The sequence below is a fragment of the Lepidothrix coronata genome, unplaced genomic scaffold (assembly GCF_001604755.1).
Source record: "Lepidothrix coronata isolate B3197 unplaced genomic scaffold, Lepidothrix_coronata-1.0 Scaffold6, whole genome shotgun sequence".
NCBI lineage: Eukaryota > Metazoa > Chordata > Aves > Passeriformes > Pipridae > Lepidothrix > Lepidothrix coronata.
Genome location: NW_016690186.1, coordinates 3,890,736 through 3,912,164, shown reverse-complemented (window position 1 = coordinate 3,912,164; position 21,429 = coordinate 3,890,736). Strand labels below are relative to the sequence as shown.

The following is a 21,429-nucleotide window of genomic DNA, read 5'->3' as shown; positions in this document are numbered from 1 at the left end:
TTAAAGTGCCTTAAAACCAGGCCAAATTTTAAAGTGTCATGGTTAAGCACTCCTCAGAATACATTTGGTGTGTTTTTATTGTTTTTACAGCTCTGGGGCTTAGAAACCTACCCTTTAATTTTTCTGTGTTTTCTGGTAATTTATTTAAGCAAAGGTTTGTAGAATAAGAGCACATCATGAAGACCACATTGATATCTCTATTGCAAAAATTTCACAAGAAACTTTCCTAACCAGTGGTGGCATAGTTTTAAGACCAGCAGGGAACATCCATATCAGCTATTGCAGGGTGCCTACTGCAGAACAGGCTGGTTTGACACATCTAAAGCCTGAGAAATAGCAAAGATCCTCCAGTGTCACTCCTTTGCTCACTGGCTATCCTATTTTTCCTCCTTTGAGATCCCTTTTTTTTGGAACTCCCTTAGACCACAGAAGTCCTATATACAGGTGATAATATTGGATATTCATTCTACATCTGTGCGGTGATAGATGCCATACCAATTATTCCTAATAATGATAAGGTCTTTAAAGAAATGGTCACTAATGGAGAAGCAATGTTCAAAGTGTTGTTTAACGGTTTTAGAAAAGAAGAAGCAGTATGATATTTGTATGCAAAATGTTTAGTTTCTTTCAAAGGGCTGCCTGAATCATTCTCTTGAGGGTCCCAAATTCTGCACACATATTCATAATATTTAAAGCTTGTGTGTATGATTGTCATACTGTTTCTCTGTATGATTGTCCGTGAAGTTGCTGAAGTAAACTAGAAGTGAATTATGGCAAATTAGAACTCTGAGACATTTGAGGCTAATGCTGCTGTGCATACCTCTGTGCTTGATGGTCACAAAGAATAGGTTTATTCTGGAACTAAATTTCTCTCTGGCATTGAAATTTAATTTATAGAGCTTTGGAGCTAGTGATTTGTGGCATTCATAGACCAAATTTGATGGACTGCTACATCTATTTTATGTCATCCACCTATGCATAAATACATATCAAGTACGTTAAATACAAGTAAGAATCAAAAAGCTGCAGTGGCTTGGTTCATTCAGTAAAGCCACTGTCTTGGGGTTTAGCTCACTTTTCAGAACTAGGGTGCAGATTGTGTTATGCCAACAAGTGGAACCATATTCCATTTTTCCAGGATGGATAATATGGCTGCACATAGCTGTAAAAAGGAGAATTGATGCTGAATGCTTGCTGGTTTTACAACCATCTGTTAGGATGCAGTGTTTTAGTAATTATGGTAAAATTAAAAATTTAATGAACTGTCATGAAAGTAACCTGTATTACCTGGTTTACATAATTTTATGTGTCTGCAAGACTTACTTGGCATGCAGACTTTCTCTGCATGACATATCAGTACAGTAAGCATGAGTATGTAAGAAGCAGAACTATATAAATTTAGAAAAATACCTTTATCTTTCAGAATGTAAATAGGTTATCCCACAAGAATCTGAGTAAGCATAAAATTAAGCTATATATGTAAGAAAAAAATGAAAACCAAAAAGTCAGTGTCCATCTACCTCCAGAAGTCTTGCATGCAGTCTGCAGCACAAGCTTTGCTTACACAGAACCTCGCTGTGTCTCACTTTTCAGAGCTTTACTGTTTTTCTAAACTTCACTGTTTGTGGTCTCACAGGTTATTGTCAGAATGAGAAAAAGATGATGTTTGTCTCTTTTCTTTTACATCAATAAGCCATAACTAATCCACATGACACCCAACTTTAGTTTAATGATCAGTGAGTATCAACCACTACCCATTTTTCAAACATAACATTTAAATCCCAGTGGATTTAATCAAGCTAACCAAAAGATGCCCATTGTAGTTCTCTGAGGTATACAGGGACATGAACTCACTGAGAAATTTTGGAGAAGTATTTCCTTTTCCTTTTAAAGATGTCAGTTCTTCAAAAGCAGAGCTTTTTGCACAAGTTTCCTCTGGAAGGCTTTTCAAGTTCAAGATACGATTTCTGGCAAAAATCAGAATAAAATCCCATGCCCAGAGCAATTCTGGTTTTGCACACTTTTTTGAAATATGAAGCTCATTTTGCCAGCAACCAGTTGCATACCCTGAAGAGCCCATGGGCAGGGAGGTGTGTGCCTGTCTCTCTTCAGCCAAAAAAACATCATACAGTTGCAAAGGGATAAGAAGAGGTCAGACTTACCTCTGTCTGGGACAGTCTGCAGACTGTCTTGTACTCTGCACAGCAAAGTGTTCTTCTCTCCTCTTCTTAGGGCTTCGTTTCTTTTCTCTTGTATATGCTAGAATTATAGGATTCTACTTCTATGCTGAAGTATAGGATTCTAAAGCCCAGGATTATCCAGGGTCAACTCAGTCCTCTTCAGATTTCTGGTTTTATCAGTTCAGTAGTTTTGATGGTTCTCTGCAAACTTATAAATGTTTAGAAATAGTGAAGGTTCTAACTATATTACCTTTCTCCTGCTCATCTGACTAAATAATAGCCTCCATTTAAAATAAGGACAGCTGGAAAGGTATTTACCTAAAAGAAATAAGTGCATTTTATATTTTTAGGGGGAGAAAAAAATAATAAGGTGCAGTATTTTAAAGGGATTCAGTATATTTGCTCTTTAGTTTCTTACACTTTCTGAACAGGAGATTTGATTGGCAATCTCCAATCTCCATTGGAGATTCTGCATATGTGACCGAAGTCCATCATAGTTGGTGCTAGTAGACTCCTGAATCCTGCCAGCAGGAGTTGTCTCCAAGCTGGAGTGAGTCTGGGATCAGTGGTGATATATAAGTAATAAGTTGCAATATTTTAAAGGAATTCAGATATTTGCTGTTTAGTTTTTACACTTTTTGTTCAGTCATGCAATTCTCTGAAGTCTTACTCCCAAATATCAAGAAACCAATAAGAGAAAAAATCTGATTATAAATTCCTGGATCAGTGGTTTCAAACAGCAGTCCATGAGGCCTTGATAAGTGCCCTGCAAAACTGTCCTAAATACTGTTTTCTGTTGCAAATCTGACAAAATTTCTAAAATTTTTCTCAACAAACACTGAGGTTCCCACTAATCCACTGTCCAAAAAGTAATCTCTCTTCCAGGAGGTATGACAAACCTGACATATAAAATAAATGCTGACTGGTGGTCCTAACCACCTCCCACCCGTTTTTGGGCGGAGCAGTCTGCAAGTCGCATCTTGCACAACCTTGGCTGGGGTTTGCAGACTGCTGCTGTTACCCCCTAAGGGAAGGTGCTTTGTGGCCCCTAAAGCTGATCCTCCCAGGCAAGTTACCCTCCCCCTTCTCCCCTTTGCTCAATTAATGTCTGCCGTTGTTTAATTTGGTGACATTTTGCTTCCAAGTTCTGTAACGAGGGGCTGTGAGATGATGGTGCGAGAGAGCAATGGTCCTTTTTACCATGTATAAACATCTCTTCCCTCCTCTCCCCCCACGCCTGAGCAGCGTGCTTGACAGCGCAAGTCGCCTGGATGAAGAACATAAGCTGATCGCCAGGTATGCAGCAAGGCTGGCAGCAGAAACTTCTTCATCAGTAAGTGTTATAATTAAAGGAAGGTACTTTCCTCCTGTCATGTTCTAAGGGCTTAGCAAGATCAGGAAAATTGCATCTGACAGTCTAATGATTAATGGATTATTTTTCCCTATCCTTTTCATCAGAGGCTGTTATGCTTTAGTAATAACACTTTTATGCAGTCCATTTAAACCCAAGAATCCACATACTAATGCATATAATCTATATACTAATGCAATGGTATTTAAATAATTACATCAAAAGGAATCTGACATCTTGAACTGAGGAAAGACTAGAAAATACTGTGTGGACCAGTTTGGTTAAAGGTTAATGATTTACTGCAGTGGAAAAATGGGTGGTGAATCCATTTTACTCTCTAGTTCAAATATCACAGCCACTAGGGCCCTAAGTACTAAGGATTTTAAAGAATGTTCTTCAGCGGGATGACTGTAATGACCCCCTGCATTAGCCCTGGCTCCCATTTTCATTTCAGAGCAATGATTATTCTGCTCTATGTATCCCAAGATAGAGGGTGATGACAGGCTAAAACCTCACTAATAACTGCATTTAGGAACAAGAGACAATGAAGCAGGAACCTAATCAAAGTATATAAAATCTTAAATGGTACATATAAGGTCAGCCTAGTTACTTTTTTTCCATCTCAGCCCATTTGGTAGAACAAGGGATCATAAATGATGGTTAAATGAAAAACAGCTGGTACAGAGTGCCCAGAAACATTTTCACACAGAGATTTACACTGCAGGGTCAACTGAAAGGGTGAAATTGGGCACCACAGTTTGTGTAAAGACACTGATTAACACTCACACCAAGAGAAGATGAATATGCTGCCCCATGCAGCTATCTGTCATGGAAGATTTCAGACTATCTGCAGCTACGTGGGAAGAGAAGGGTGCTCCTACTCTGCCAGCCAAGCCCAAATCAGTCCTTTTCAGAGGTGTTTCAAGTTTAAGGCAATCTGTAGGTGATGGTGCTGTTTCTGAAGTACAGGGAACAAGATTTCTCATTAATAATGTCTCTGGGTAAAAACTGGTTGAAATCAGTTGTGTACAACATGTATCCTCAATATGGGGGAAAACTTAGGAAACAATATAAATAGAGCTGGTTTGAAGGAAAATACTGAAGTTCTCCTTGCCATTCATCTCTGCTCTTTGAACAAAAGAGATAGAAGGAAAAGGAAAGGTTTCTGCATACAGAAATTTTTTCCGAGCACAAGAGTGGCACTACAATAGGAGCACAGTGGAAATTTTTAAAGCTTTACTGATGGTCATTCTGGTTTTTAAGGAACAAAATCTATTAATAGCAGTGGGCATTCAGGAAAGATCCTGATTCCTCCTGTACCAGCCATGACATCCACCAGCATGTATCATTTCGCCTTTATGCACTGTTCTGCTTCCCTGTGGCTGAAGTGTTAATAGGAAAGTGAATCCATAGCAGCAAAAATAGTATGTGGTTCCAGGCAAAGCACACTGTCCTTTCCCCACAGACAATCCTAACCTTTGTCAGATTTGTTAGGCTATTGAGATGTATCTTCATCCTTTTTGAGGGTCCACCTCCTGGAGAAAGAAATGCCTGGCATCACATAAAATAGGGCTCCAGGGTTACACTTCACAGGGCTTTCTACAGTGAGGAACACTCATATCACAGCAGTAACTCAGCAGAGTATTTTTAACTGTCTGAGATTCTTTCAGATTGGAGTTAGAAATAAATGGATATCTTTGGTAGCTGTGAAACTTAAATGTCTTGTTCTGTGTTGTCATTGATACAATACTGAAATACAGGAGTGAGAAACAGTAACTGGTTATTGTTGCTGAACATGCAAAAAGAGAGCATAGTCCAATGAATCTTGAGTGAGCACTGCCTAGTCTGGTAAGAAATTGTTTAATTCTCACCTCATTTTATTGGGGGGAAAAAGGTTTTGCTGTACCTGAAGGACTGGGGAAAGAGGTTTTCTGAAGTATCATCAGAGTGTATAGGAAAACTTGGCCAAATGGGCCACACAGCCAGACTGAAAACTGACTACAGCTTTCAAATTGAATGTAAAGCCACAGTTTCAAGGATGAAACATCACTGCACTGGAAACACATCCCCTTCTTTTTGGAGGCAGACACTGGTTTTTGCTTCAGTGCATTCCTCTTGTCTGTAGCATCAAAATCAGAAGCCATATTACAGCAACTGCCTGCAGCAGTGCCATTGCCTTTTATGACTGGTTCAGAGGAAGCTCCTTGAAAAAGCAATGAATGACAGGATCATAAACACTTGAGTCTTATTTACTCTAGCACTTACTCTGCTTTTACTAGTAATGGAGACATACCAACATGAGCAAAACACAGATGCTCTTTTTTAGTGTAGGCAAGCCTGGTACTGCATTTTCTGTAAGCAGATTTCACAGAACAGATCTGTGTTGAACTCATGGGTGCATACTGGCTATTCCTCTTTCAATGCAGCCTTCTCTGTTTTACAACAGCAGCAGAGTCAGCAGAGAGGGGCATCAGATATCTCCTTCACCATTGATGCAAACAAGCAACAAAGGCAGCTGATTGCAGAGCTTGAAAATAAAAACCGGTAAGCATCCACAAAGTACCTGTTTTTGTTCAGTACCATATGTTTGTTTGTTTCTTAGCATTTTTTACCACCTACACCCCTACATGCACATACATCTCCCGCTACAAAAAGCACAGAGCACAAAAAGATCCACACAATATGATGAAGGCTTTGAAATCCATAGCTACCCCGTGTTTTCATAAGCATACTGTTCAATGGCATGATGTAATCATTGATACTTCACTGTTTGCAGCTGCTGTTTGTAAAGAGTTTTAAAAAAAAGCCTATCCTGTTTCAAAACCGGATTAACTTTTCAGTCGGATCCTCTGTAGCCCTATAACATGAAATGATAAAAGGATCAGTCACGCTTGTAATGTTATGCTCCCCTGCTTTTATTTGGGAAAAAGATGATTAAAGCTCTCCAGAACACTGTCTGCCTGGGAAAGGTTTACAGAAAGGTTAGCAGCAAGTTAGACTGCTGATCAAATGAGACAGGAGGTACAGATGCAATGGAGACTGAGAGACAGTGTCCAGGAGAAATAGGCCAGCCGGCCCCAAAAAGGAGTGATGCCTATTTGTTAACAGCAGAGAATTGGGCCCTGGGTATCAGACTGCCCGATGCCATGAAACGTATGGCAGCAGAGCTCTGCTTTTAGTGCTGGACTGTAAAATAGAGGCCAGCCCAGACCAGATGGTTTCCTATTCCAAACTCTTCACTGCCTTCTGTCACCGTGTAATGAGCACCACCAGATCCACTCTCAATTTGTCTTTCATAGTTCAAGGCTGGCTCTTGACCGTCTGCTGTCCAGCACATTGTGAAGAAGAGACAAAATTCACAAAGATTTCTACCTTCTGCTATAAAGCTTTGTATTAGCCCTTTGACAGCACTCTAGAGCTGACGAGCAAGTTGTAACAAGACCTATTAAAGTGCTTCTCTGTGAATTGTTGACTGCTCTCACATCTCTACTTACAGTAAAAGTATTTTTTAAGTGCCAAATGTTTTCTCTCATACTCAAGAAGGTCCAGAAAGGTTATTTTAATTTTTGTTAAGTTCCTGAAGTGCTTGAAATGTTCATGGTGAAGAATTAGAAGGGAGCAATTCAGTTAAGCTTAGAGCTGTTTCGTGTCTACCTCTGATTTTTGGGGGTCTTGAAGAAATGGCAAAATCTCAAGAGTTTGTTTAAGTTTTTGCCCTTATGGCAAAATCTCAAGAGTTTGTTTAAAAAACATCCAGAGCTCTTTCCCATTGCTGAGAGCTTCTTTGGTTTGTTGCAGCCCAGTCATTTTATCTACACTGATGAAAAGCTACATACAGTCATACTATTTCTCCTCTTGCGATGGTCAGTGAGTTGGTTTGGTGGAAAATTACTGACTTGTAGTCTTCTGCTTATTCTCCTCCCCAAGAGAAATCCTACAGGAGATCCAGAGGCTGCGACTTGAACATGAGCAAGCATCTCAGCCCACACCAGAGAAGGCACAGCAAAATCCCACTCTCCTTGCAGAGCTCCGACTGCTGAGGTAAGTCCACAGAAACTCCGGCCATGACACAGGCCAAACAGTCGTTCTCAATAAGAGATGAACCTTGCTTATGGTTTTGGGGGCTTTTTAAGCCTATGTCTATTCTTTCTCCATTTTTGGTGCAACCAAAAAGCTTATGCTTTAAACTGCATGCATGAGGAATCTCACATATTACACATCTACATTAAATTAAGCATGTGTATTAGTGTTTGTAGAGTTAGGGCCTTAGGTGAGTTGCAATAGGTCCCTGAAGCCCTGGCCAAATGCCATTAATCATATAGGGAAAAATGTTCTGTCAGAACAAACATCTTTAAGAAGGCTTTTGTTTATGCTAAAGAAAATAGAGCTACATGAAAATACAGTCAGAATTAGGTGTTAATTTTTGAAAATTCCCCCCCAAGTGTTGAACACTAAGGAGAGGTTGGTTCTCTTCATTCTGCAAAACCAGGCTACAGAATGATCCTCCTTATCACACGGGAGGTGGGGAGTAATGTCATCTGCAGCAGCTGAAGATTTAGGGGATCAATCCTCCAGTTATCCCGCCAAGCTAAAAACATTGATATCAATGGGTCTGCATGTTAATTATGATACTCTACATGGATTTACTAATTGCCATGAATTGAAGAAATACACTTGTCATTGGCCCAGATCCATAGACTCTCTGAAAGTTCCGAAGTTTATGTTGTGAGAGCCAGACAGAGAATCCAATAAGAACTATTCAAAATGCTTCATGTGAATAGAGAATAGGGTGTAAGCACTTTCTTTCCAGTGAAACAATGCTAGATTGCTCTGCCCCATAGCAGTTCTCTCATGAGAAGACTAAAGAACATTGTTGGCCCCTTAGCCACTCCTCACACAACTAATACTTTAGTGGTATGATTCATTTCAAAGGAAATTACTGTAAGGAATTGTGCTAAATTTTTTTTCTTTACAAATACTTCATAGTTTTATTGTGGAGTTTTCCACACTAAAATATGTTTCTGATTCACAAATAATTACATTTGCCTTCCAATCTGAAGACAGAATAGCTTCTTCATTTCTATGAGTGATTTTAGTATGTAATTACTTCTAGATGTCCACAGGCAAGTGACATTCTGTGGGACATATAAAACTGTGATGAAAATGTGTACGCTGTATAAAATATACCAATAATATAGCTCTTATACATCAAACCTGAAGTCTATTTTCAGCAGGTTTAGGAGATTAACTTTTTATGTAGTTGACAAATAAAATTCATTATATTTAAAAAAAAAAAAAATTGATTGTGCGGTGTTAGCGGGCTACTTAATTTTTCCCCCTTTTTAATTTTGATACACATATTTTAATTTCCTGACACGGGATGTCCCTAGGGCAGTGATGGTGAGTTCCTCAATTATGTCTTCTCTCATTTAATAGAAGTGTCAGAATCAGAAAATAACTTTTAATCTGTGGATCTGAAGTGCTTTGCATGCCTTCTAAATGTTCACCATTTGAAAGGCAGAAGTCTGACTTATTTACTGGGAAATTTTGACACCACCTCTAATTCTTAGACACCTCAGATGGCACAAGGCTGTTCTTATGTGTAAAACAGCAGGACTCAGAACAGTATGTAACAGATTTATGTCTGTTACCCCACAGATTTTTCAGGCTTGATATACTTAGAGCAGTAGGGCTATTTAGTTCATATTTTCTTAAGAATTGCTGAAATCCGTAAATTATGTTGTGGGAACCTGTCCCAGCATCTTTCAGTAGCTGTTATAGAGTTGCAGAGTCACTGAAATGAGGTTCTGAACACAGCATTCCATCCTATTACCAGTACTTGGAAAACCCATTACTTCTAAGAACTTGCTCTGGAGTACAGCAGGAGAAAAACTTCAGAGGAATGGTCTGTACAGCGCACACTGCTTAGATCCTAGATTCTCTCTCCCTGTGGAATGAACCTAAAACTCAGCAGAGATCTGTGCTGGGACCTGCCACTTTGAATTACATGGACCTTATTTTTATTAGCAGTTTCTTAAACTCCATTGCCTTTGTACAATTCATAGAATTTCCAACCATTACATGCCTAGAAAAGAAAAGCCAGCACAGGCATTTTGTAGCAGAAAACAGATGAATCCTTCAAAAGAGTAAATGCAACCTGGCAGTGTTACTATCTGATTCTATTATATGGGTGAGAGACATGAGCACACATGAGCAGTCCTGTAGAAATCAGTTTTGCTTACTTATATCAGCAGGTTCTCACTTAGAGAGAAGGGTTTTGTATTTCCCTAAATACAGGAAATGTACTTAAGTTTTGTTGGCTACAGTACTTTTCCATTTAGGATTAAATTGCCATGTTTTTGTAGGTAGCAGAAGGCTAATGACATACTGGTTTTATGTTATTTGCAACACAGTAGTGTATAAAATATCCCTAATATGTATATTTTTTTAACAGTAATGTTGTTAATTACATCATAGTTTCCAGGAGAGAACAATTTTATTTTGTTTTTAGGTGGGGACCTCTCACACAATTTAGTGATTGAACATGTGCAAGTGCTGATCCCCCATCCTGTGCAGTGGAGCTGTGCAGAGTCAAAGCTGTTCACATTTATGGAGGCACAGAGTGGCTGTCACGCTTGGAGAAGCTTAGTATTCACGCTGTCACAGGACCACCACTGGACTCCAAGTCCAAAGAGCTGATTTCAAGCAGTTATATCTCCACTATGTGATAGTCTTACTCTTGCTTTCAGGAAAAAAGTAGAAACAAAAGCAGTTTTCTCTCTGAATTTCTGAACCCAATCTTAACTTCTTTCATATCTCACTGTGTTCAGTGCCCCTGCTGTAATTTCCTGTCCTTTAGGGCATGGCTTTAATTTCTCCTGACAGCTAGTAAGGTTATTGACTAGAGAGTTCCAAAGACAAAAATTGTCAGCATTTCCTCAGGGGAATATAACACAAATTTGTTTGAACCTCATTTGTTCTTTGAAGAAGTGTCTGTCTTTAATCACTGTATTCAGTCCCACGAGGATTCTCAGCATGAAGGAACTCACTAGCCTTTATGTAGCCCTGTTTCTAAGCACTATGCTGAATTCATCCAGTGTGTTTGCTTTCCTGTAGTCTATAGACATGTACCTCATAGCAGGGCTGGTAAAATGATGCATTTAAAAGCTGCTGATACTGTGAGGGTGAGCTCTGATCAGATCTGCTTGTTTCTCAGACAGCGGAAGGATGAGCTGGAACAGAGGATGTCTGCTCTCCAGGAAAGCCGGAGGGAGCTTATGGTTCAGTTAGAAGGCCTCATGAAACTGTTAAAGGTAAGGAGCTCCACCTGATACTACCAAGGAGAACAGACAGAGTGAAGCAAGAGAGGAGAGGGAGGAGATGCAACTCCAGAATTCTGCAGAACTTGACTGTTTGGGAGCTGGATTAGGCAGGAAATTTTTGCTCTATGAAATGCTGCAGTGCTACAGCTAGCAGTGAGGGCTGCCTGATGTCAATACACTGCCTGGACAAAGACAATTTGGGGTAGGAAATGATAGCAGCTTTCTGCATGCTTTGCACTGTTATGGTGTTTCAAAGTATGTGTAGGTGGGACCTTAACCTGGTCACATACCTTCAACTATCTTTGTATAGGACCTTTAACCCTGTACTCCAAATTTGGATTTGTTTTCTGTTCTTTACTTAAATCCTGGCTAATCTCATGTACTGAACCTCTTTTTCTTTAGGAAGAAGAATTGAAACAGGTAGTAAGTTACCTCCTTATTGCAGGCCTCACTAACTCCTAAATGTGATTGTGTTCCTGTGATTTATTTTACTTCCTCTGCTTGAGAAGTGCGTGTGTTCTTTTGACCAAAATTAATATTTTGCAATTCTTTCCCATATTATTTTCAAATATCTTGGAACAATTTTCACAGCTGAATATCTTAGCCCTCTAGAAAGTGAGTCATGACTACAAGGAATCTTGATCTTTTTCTCACTCCTCTAAGTAAAAACACGTAAGGTTTTTACCTGACATGGTAACTGTAGTGAAACCAACCTAGAATATGGATTAAAGAACATTTATACTATACATAACATTTTGAAAATGTAATGAGAAATTTGGAACTTCAAGAAAAACATAACTGAGCTTAAATCAGACCCAGGCAAATAGTTTAAAATCCCATTTTACTCAGAAAAAGTCAGGGCATAGTGTGCACATCTTTAAAAGTTGGCACTAATGCTAACATTCCCATGGGTCTTCAGGAGATTAAGTGGTTTCTGCAGCCTAAATCAAAAAGAGCAAGCATCTATATTACTAATAGTAAATTTTAAAAGATTTGTTTTGAAGCTTATTAGTTTTGTAATGGATCTTGGAAATATATTAGGCTTTTAAGAAAAGGCACTTTTCAGATGGCAGTTTGATTTATGAGTTCAATAAAAATGTTTCATTTTAACAAAACACACTTCATCTTGCTTTCATCAGCAAAAGTACAGTCACAAGTCTGACATGTTCTGTCTATGGTAGAGAGTGTGGAGTTTGTTTATGGGTAATGCTCACCTTCATAAAACTAACACTGGCTAATTTTGTTAGAGCATCAATCTACACACAAAAAAAATAAAGCTGACCAAACATCACCTTCATGTAAAGGTTGTCTTTTTTGATTCTGCAGTATTAAGAGATATTCCATTCGCAAAAGAGAAGTTTTCAATGTGACAGGAGTTTCCCGATCATATAAAATGTTCACTGGACAGTATAAGTGAAAGCACATTTTCAAGGCTGTTACGAGATATTTTTATGAGATTTTTTTTTTCTTCTGAGAGTAATAGCCTCACTGAATACCAGGTGATGATGCTAAAGAATTATTCTCACCATTTCCATTTAATGGTCCTCATTATGCTATGTCATTTCATGATCTGTTGAGAGAAACAGGATTAAATTAATTTCTGGAGGAATTCAATCGGAATGAGCAGCCTGGCAATTCATCTAATGGTTATAAACTATCTATTTCTCTACTGCCTTTCCTTGAGAAAGGATAATGAGTTCTTCACATCCTTGTCATTTGATGAGGCTGTGAGATGGGCTTTCCCCATATGTTATCGCAGTTCAGTCCCGGCAGAGGGAGCAATGGGCTAAAGCTCCTGTAAAGCCAGTTTTCGTTTCAAGGATTTTATCCTAAGCATGCATGACACTTGGTAGTGGGAAAATCTTTCCTGTCTGGCAATAATTAACTTAAAAACCATAGCAGTTTGACTAGGGATGGTGAATAAAATAAAATACATGAAAGGTATATCCTAAAAGGTATGAGGATATATTGATAGCTGCAACCGAGTACAACACAAAAGTTGAAGCCATCCAAATATCCATGGTGGCTGTGGTAGCTCCCCTTTCAGCATGCCTTAGTTCTCAGCTGGTGGAGCTGCCAAGTTTTGGGATCAATTTAGTGCTCAATTTCTCTTTTGAGCTTACCAAGAAGTTGCTACTGACTGTCATAGCAGATTTCAGATCATTAGCTCTAGCCCTTGAGAACCACATTTCTCCCAATAACCACTAAGCAGGAATCCAATCCTAGTTGTACGTCATTCGCACAAACTCGGGCTGAGGTGGATCTAGATGAGTAAAACATATTTAGTGTTAACCTCTCTGAAATTGGGCATTCCCTAATATCCTCCTGTTTCAACTTGCTGTTCATCAGTTCTGTCTGATACTGTCCAAATAGTATAAAAAGTGAGGAGGTTTTTTTCCTGGACAAAGGACTCCGATTGCTTAATCTCCATGTGCTTCCCAAACACTTTGTTCCAGCACCAAAAGCTACAGATAAGAGAACACTGTTTGTCATAAACACAAAATCTCAGTCATAGCTACAAAGCAGACACAGGGCAAGCACTGGTTATGTAGCAGCTTTTGCGTTTCTCTTGTGGGAAAATTCCAGCCCAGAAGTACTGACAGGCATCTGTTATTTTTAATAAATAAAATGCCTATCCTGAAGTTCATTCCTGAATGTGACTTGAAGCAAATTTTGTCCATGTTTTTTACCTCATCTTCTCTGAAAGTTCCCACTGTTGTTGGTGTTCCCCAGAACTGAGATCAAAGGCAAAGGAGAGCTAAGGAAAAAAGGCAAGTGAAAAAAGGCATTCCTCTTTCAGGGAGCTGGGAACCAAAAATTCTTTCACAGATTTCACTGAGGATGAAATATGCTCCATTGGGGCATGAAAGGAGAAAGCTGTAGATCCCAAGTGCCCTGCCTGATGTGCAGGGGGTGTGACATCCAAGGACCTTGGAGCATATCCAGGTTGCTCTGTGCCCTGCCTCTGGAGGACTAGAGATCTGCATTTTTGCTGGAGCTGGTACAGATGATTCCAGAAACAGGAGAGCATCTGGCCTTTATATATTTGACTTGCCTTTCATCCATCATTTAAATGTTCTAAACCCAATCATTAAAGAAATTATAAGTATTAAATCCTCCATTCTTCCATTAGTAATGTGCTTATTCCTCATAAACCTAATTTGCCCTTGATGTCTTTCTGGGGATAATGTCTCTTAGAAAGGGGTGATAGGAGAAAAGAACAAATAGCCTAGTATTCTGATACATTATTTATGGTTCAGGGCAGGAATTTATAAAAATCTCAAGGACAGTGCTGCGCTCATCCTGAAATGGGCTGTACTTTGTCTTTTTGGAACATATTTGCCAAACCATATCAGGGCCACAGTGGCAACCAATACAGAAGTCAAAATAAATGTCACGGGGAGAATTAAGAAATCCTCCTGAATTCTCAAAATAAATGGGGGGAAACACCAACCCTCAGGTCACTTTTGATTGTAAACAACCAAGGGCTTGTGTTACAATTCCCCTTTAACAGCACTCAAGCCACCTCCATCTTTAGCATCTACTAAACACAGGTTTTCAGTCAAAAGCCATGTGCAGTTTGGTATGGGCTCCAGCATTTGTTTTTCCTTACGTGGATAAACATTCCCAGGGGTTCAAATCAGTGGATGAGAGGAATACCGTGTCTCTTGGTATCACTCACTCAGCCAGCTGCATTAGTAAAAATTAGTATTCTGTAAAGTCTTCTTGAATTTCAGCTATGTGATCCTAACTGTGAGGTGCTAACAGCATGACATTTATGTGACTAGTGTTAAAACATTTTCACTTCCAGCAGCTGAACCCATAGAAGGAATTTATATTGCCCTATCCCCACAGTTTTTCAGGAGTGCCTGAGTATATCCTGTAGAGAAAATAATTTAATAGTGTATGTTTAGTAGCAACTCAAATAGTTCTCTAGTTCCAAATAAAAAGCAGAAAGTTGTATTGTTTATTGCGAGTGTCAGACTTTATGTGACTGAGAGGTCGCACGTACCATGAACTTGTCCTGCAGGGAGGCAGAGAGCAGAGCTATGATCAGCTCTGATCTGATGAAAGGGGCTGTTTCAGTCCCTTGCCCAGGCTGAAAGCCATGCTGGTGCCAGCATCTTTTCCCTTCTCACAGCCAGAACGGGTTATGTTTTATCAGGCATTCATGCGAACTGGGGGAGTGAGAGAGGGAAGAGGGCAGAGAGTTCTATAGTGTGGTGTTTATTAACTTGGATTTTTTTTTTAATTTAGCTGCCTGACATTTTCCCGTGCTTAAAGGAAGTCAGATCTTGACTCATATTTTCCTGCTTACTGTTTTTTTACACAGAAGCACTGCTGTCCACTAACAACTGACTGTGGTATATTTCTTCTAGCACAATTAACATTACCCAACTGATCTACAAACAGCATGATGCCTTAAAGCTGAGGGGTGGGTGACAAGGACAGCAGGCAGACTCTTGCAAAGACCTGTTTAACCCCTTGTGACTGTTTTGCAGACCCAAGGGGCAGGCTCCCCACGTTCCTCACCCAGCCACACGATCAGTCGGCCTATTCCAATGCCCATCAGGTCTGCCTCTGCCTGCTCCACCCCAACCCACGCACCTCAGGACTCTCTGACCGGAGTGGGAGGAGACGTGCAGGAAGCCTTTGCACAAAGTAAGTCTCATAGCTTGTCTGAGGTACCTGGAGACTGAAGAAGAATCATTATTTCTTGTGGTTACTGTCTAAATGAACTTGAGCTTGAGAGTTGCATGCAATGAAACAAAACGAAACAAAACATATTTGCAACAACTGGGTTTTGCCATTGAAAATCAACTTTGTCAGCCGTCAGACCTTGCTGTCAAAGTGATCAGGTAAGCAAAAACTGGACAATGATGCCAGTTAATGGATTTTATGGTAAGAGGGAATTTTGATCAAGATGGTCAAAGTGATTATTAGTGCTTTGTTAACTAGAAGAATTGCTATTGATCTCAGCAAGGCGTTGTCAGTGTGTTTTGTTTTAAGTAAAGACTTTGCAAGAAATAGATGATACAGTCATAGAATTAGTTCAGGAGGAAAGGGCTTTTGTAAGTCAGTGTGTCCGTCTGCTTCAAGAAAAAGGGCTTCAAAGTGAGATCAGACCATTCAGGATCTTTACCAGTAGAGTTCTAGATGGCTCCAGGCACATATTTTCCACAGTCTCTGTTCCAGTGTTTGATCATGTTTACTGTGTGAATTTCTTGTCCTTGTATCTGATTGGAACATCCCTTGATGCAACTTGTGACTATTGTCACTTGTCTTTTTGCTTTCAGCCTCTGAGAAGGGTCTAGCTAGACTGGACAGGAGTAGAGTCTGAAAGTCTAGGTGAACCCTTTCTTTGCATTTCCAGAAAACTGCCATCCCCTTCCCACTCTTCTGTCAAGTAACAATAAATTTTAAACTGTTTTGAATTTCTAAGGCCACAAATTAAATGATTATGTTGAATACTGAAGAAAGTGAGTCTGCTCTCTCCTAAAATATTTACATAATTGCAATTCTGATTTGAATAATTTTTTTACCTCTTGCCCTAGTACAAATTAAATGTAAGTTTAAATGTAAGCTCTGAAGTTCCTCTGCTACAGTTGAAGCAAGTTTGTTCCCTAGAGCCCAGGTCATCCCTCTCATGCACCCTTCCCCTTGATTTCCATGGGAATTGTGTCTTTGTGTGTATCTTAGATTGAATCAGTAATGCAATCAAGAATTTTCTCCTAAAGTGCTAGTCAATTCATGTATTGAACAGAGGCATAATTCCTAGTACCAATATAACAGGTCACTGCTGATCTCATTTTCTAAAAGAAACAGACAAGATATATTTTTTTTTTCTGCTGTGAAAAAAAAAACAAGGCAGGTAAAAATATGAACTGCCAACCCCTATGCTGTTATGGGACAGTTTCTTCCAGGGTTAAGAGTAATAGAAATAATGTAGTGGCCGCAATAAAATATCCATAAACAATACTAAGGCTGCCTCAGGCAAATGCATTTTAAGTGTATAAATGTGTTCTGGTGAAGATAAAGAGCAATATAAAAAGTTATGTGATCACATTTTAAAACTGCTGCATTTGATAAATATGTAGCTTTATATCGTTATTTACTATATTCTCTAGATGGGAAGGTCAAACCCCAAGAACTTGAAGCCAGCCATTCTGTCACATCTTAACATACGACTTTGTGAGGGGGGTTGGGCTGAGATTCTATGGCTCCATTCTCTGCTGCACCAACAAAGATCTGCCTATATATACATAATGCAGACAAGCCATGGTTAAAGGACGTGTTCTCTTCGTTGTTTCTGTTTCTCTTTCATAGTGTTTGCAATAGTTCAGAGTTACAAAAGTGAGAAGATTTTAGAGAGGGAGTGACTGTCTGTGTGTTTATCAGAGAGAAATTAACTACTCTAATTTACATTCCAGTAATCATTTGCTAGTGGATATATTAAAAGAAACCTCCTTGGGATTTGAGGAACTTTTTAAAATTTATTGTTTTGCATTCAGGCAGTTTTTAAAAATTTACAGCAGCCAAATCCTGCCAATTCCTGTAAATAATTCTATTTGGAAGACTAGAGGTTCTGTGGGATATATTGATTATTCAGCTACAATAGTATCTATGTTTGGGATTTGGGGGAGTTAGGCATGCATTACCCACAGACCCCTCCTTAGGAAGGAGTATTTCATGCAGCTCACAGGAATCTTTCATGATTGATGGTTAAGGGAATATTGCCAGGTTCAGCAGGGAAGCACTTCTAGATGCATTATTAGAAAGAGTTTAAAAGCAGCCTGGGGCTGTTTAGAGAGGCAATAGCACTTCCTTTATTAAAAAAAATAAAAAGTGGGGGTGGAAAGAGAGGCAGTAAATTATAGAATATACAAGAAAGTCCTTGAGTTACAGGAGAGGCTGAGAGGGAGTGGAGAAGAGAAATCTGCATAGTCTGGGTGAGGTCAAGTGTGTTTCTTCAACATTTGCCATAATTATCTGGCAAATACCTGGCAATAATGGTGTCATTAAACGGAGCTGTGGGAACTTACAGAAAACGCTTCATTTCTTCCCTCCTCCCCCACAGGCACTGTAAATGAGTTCACGCTGGATTTAATCTTCCAGGCCTGGTCTGCTGGTGTCACCACACAAATGCAAGCTTGATGGCAATGAATAATCTCCAGATATCTGGCATTGTGATTAAATGAAGCGTGAGGGTAGGCTTCTGCTTTTGCATACAGCATAAGTAAATGAGGCCATTCTGCAGAGAACTCCACTGCACGTGTCCTTCTTAAAGGACTTTGATACCCTGAATTATCACAATGACAGCTTTCAACGGGGTTAAAACTGCCTTCAAGAGGAAAACATATGTCATGTGAATAATTGTAACACTGTGCTTTGTCCATCTCTTGCTTCAGGTGCAAGACGAAACTTAAGAAATGATCTGCTGGTGGCAGCAGATTCAATCACCAACACCATGTCTTCTTTGGTAAAAGAACTAAATTCTGGTGAGTGAGGTTGACCAGGGTGGATAGTCACTACATTGACATTTCACATATTTCTGAAAAAAAATGGAAGGTGGGAAGATACAAAGCAACAAAAAGGCAATGTAATGTATCTTTAAAGCTTGTCATGCTTTTAGAAAAAAAATCCTTATATAACAGCTTCAGGAACACAGCAGTTTCCTGAAGCCATGGATGTAGAGGTGCAGCTGGATATAGTGAAAACTTTAAGTTTGTTTGTTATTCCATGTGGAGTGGGATTTCACTCTTTAGTATAGAACATATAGGACCTATTGTAAAATGTAGTCTGTAGTAGTCTCATTAAAATATCTTACCTTATAACTGAGATAAGCAAAAGCTTCAATATTTGGTCCCACCACAAGAACAAAACTATAAGCTTTGCCAATATATGTAGAATAATATGCTGTTATGCACTGTGGACATAGCATTCTCAGTTGGAAAGGCAGAAAAATGCTTAGAGAAATAGGCAAGAATACTTACTTTTGTGAAAGTTAAATGGAAATTTTTGCTTCACAGAAGTGGGCAGCGAGACAGAAAGCAATGTGGATTCTGAATTTGGACGGACTCATTTTGATGACCTGGTTCCATCCCCGACATCTGAAAAGGCTTTCCTCGCCCAGATCCATGCCCGGAAGCCAGGGTATATCCACAGCGCTGCTGCCACTGGCTCTCTCCGTAGTGACATGTGGGTACCTGCTCAACCTTCTTAATCACATTCTTTTCCTTTTGAAAACAATGTGCAGCACGCAGTATTTTCCCTCAACTATTTGATTACAAAAAAGAAAAAGCATAAATCCAAGTGAGGACTGCTTCACGGTTAGATAGTAGGGAGCTCTGTAAAGGCCAGAATTTAGGATTCCCTCAGGAGTGAGCTGTCTCGCATCCAGCCTGGTACACTCAGGCAGCATGGAGGCTGTTGGGCAGATGTTCTCCCTAATATGCTCTGCAGTCCTATTCTCTGCTTATGCAGACTGAGGGGCCTATTAGAGCTCACTGAGAAAAAAAAGTTTGTAAATGGAAAAGACAGAATGCTTTTCATTGACCAACTCAATTGATCAACAAACAGATTTATTTTTAGAACCTGAATCTTCCTTTCAGAGACAGTACGGATCTTTCTAGTTATTTTTAGTTCAACCTCTTTGCATCAAGTTATTCAGAACTTTTGTTACTCATTTCCTTAGGGAAATGCCTTCAGCTGAATATGCCCTTTGGTGTACTTCATCAATGCCAAACCACTGGAGAGGGGAAATATCAGACGTGTTTTCCACTGCCAGGAAAATACTAGCCAGTGGAGCTTGTTGTTGGACTAAAAGTATCCCACACTCTTCATAGCTTACAATAAGGGAAGTTTTATTGACTCTGAATGTCAGTCATCTCAGGAGGCTATTTATTAATGTCTTTAGGGTTACAGAAGATGGAGACCCCTATGTCAGAGCAGATGATGAAAATTATGAGAATGACTCTGTCCGCCAGCTGGAGAATGAACTAAAAATGGAGGAGTACCTGAAGCAGAAGCTGCAGGATGAGGCATACCAGGTGAGAGAAGGACACCAGCTGCCCATATTTCTTCATAAGTGAGAGACGACAGTGCGCCATAGACACCCAGTGCCATCTAACCAGTCCTGGGCTCTGGGGTGTGATTTCTTCTCAGTTAATAGAGCAGCTACATCCCAAAAACTGCTGCCACTTTTCAACAGACACGCATGCATCTATCCTTTGTGCATATCCAGGAAGACCACACTGCCTGAGGCACACAATGGTAGTTCATAAGCTTAGCAAGGGTACCAGGTGGGACAGAATTGCCTCTGAACTTGTTCTCTACCTGTGCCTACCAAGTCACTTAGACCTAATTCCCCCCTACCATAGATGCTGGCTATTGGTTTCAAGCTGTGTTGCTATTTTCAGATATTTTTTTCTTCAGTAGCAAAAACCATTCATAATGTTTCTCCAGTGTGAACTGAAGCTAAAGTGCAGTCTGTGTGTTAATGTCATTGTCAGAATTTGAAAGTACAGAAAAGGGTCTGAAACGAATTTTATCCCAGGGGACCAAGTATTCAACAGCCTGGGGATTTCTTATTAAGCACCTCCCTGAGGAAGTTCTCAAAGGGCATTTGTTGAAGAGTCTGAGTAAAGCAGATATCCCAGGGGGAGCTGGAATTCTGTAGATATCCATGTCTGTGTCATGATCTCCACTTCATCTGGGTGTAATGGATTATTGCCAGACTTTAAGTTATTCTGACTCGGATCATCTGAATATAAAATACATTACTTTTTATAAAGTTGGTAGTAGTGTCAGTAGGAGGGCAAACCTAGTTCAGTTATTTGGGAGTAGAGCTGAACCAAGCAGAAATAACTCTTTTCCCACATGGTGATCAGTTTGAATTTGAACCTCACCCCTACAGAACATAGACCGAAAGATTAAATGGGCTAAAAAGACCAGATTAGGCAGGTTGTGAGAGATCAGAGATATGCAAATGAGATTCAAAATCACTTCATGGGCAGGAATTCTTTAAACTGCTGATTTCTGGGACCTAACAAAATCTAGCCTTTTTTTCTGGTACTTTTCATCCAGTGTCCAGTGCCAGTCACTTTGGAGACAATAATCTGGGACTGGCAGGATTGTGATGGAATGAAGATTGGCTGCTTTTTTGGTCTTCTTTTCTGTAAAGCTGCTAGGATATGTTAGTCTTGTAGAAGTTCATCAAGTCATATGAAAATTGCAGGTAGTCTTGAGGTTGATGTGAGCATCTTTTTGTTGTTCTTGTTTATGTAGACTGGCTATGTGCCCATGATAGTTTGCCAAAAGTCATTTCATTGCAAAGGTCTTTAAGGACATGACGAAAGGAGAAGAATTGTTATAGACTATTTACGAAGGCAACAGCGGGTGACATGGGGGGATTGTCAGAATTTTTTATCCAAGATAGGAAATGGCAAAAATCACAGCCTTTAAACTTCTGAACGCGATGAGGAGGTACTGCTGATAAAAAGAAAAGTAATTGTCAGTTATAAAGAAGGGGTGCCTCAGTGGTCAGAGCTGTCAGGCATCAAATAATAAATGTTAT

General features: G+C 39.6%; 1 protein-coding gene across 10 annotated transcripts in view; it reads left to right on the top strand.

Moving 5' to 3' along the window:
- The window catches only part of DTNA (dystrobrevin alpha), a 229,422-nt gene that overhangs the window by 195,277 nt on the left and 12,716 nt on the right, over positions 1 to 21,429 (top strand). For 4 of the 10 annotated variants that reach the window (XM_017831626.1, XM_017831644.1, XM_017831680.1 and 1 more), the window contains 9 exons: positions 3,426 to 3,513; positions 5,978 to 6,075; positions 7,459 to 7,572; positions 10,748 to 10,844; positions 11,256 to 11,276; positions 15,356 to 15,515; positions 18,263 to 18,352; positions 18,884 to 19,052; positions 19,771 to 19,903. In XM_017831626.1, the coding sequence (XP_017687115.1) occupies positions 3,426 to 3,513; positions 5,978 to 6,075; positions 7,459 to 7,572; positions 10,748 to 10,844; positions 11,256 to 11,276; positions 15,356 to 15,515; positions 18,263 to 18,352; positions 18,884 to 19,052; positions 19,771 to 19,903 (970 nt within the window). The remainder of the gene's footprint in view (positions 1 to 3,425; positions 3,514 to 5,977; positions 6,076 to 7,458; positions 7,573 to 10,747; positions 10,845 to 11,255; positions 11,277 to 15,355; positions 15,516 to 18,262; positions 18,353 to 18,883; positions 19,053 to 19,770; positions 19,904 to 21,429) is intronic. The other 6 variants (XM_017831689.1, XM_017831651.1, XM_017831663.1 and 3 more) reach the window with 2 other exon arrangements.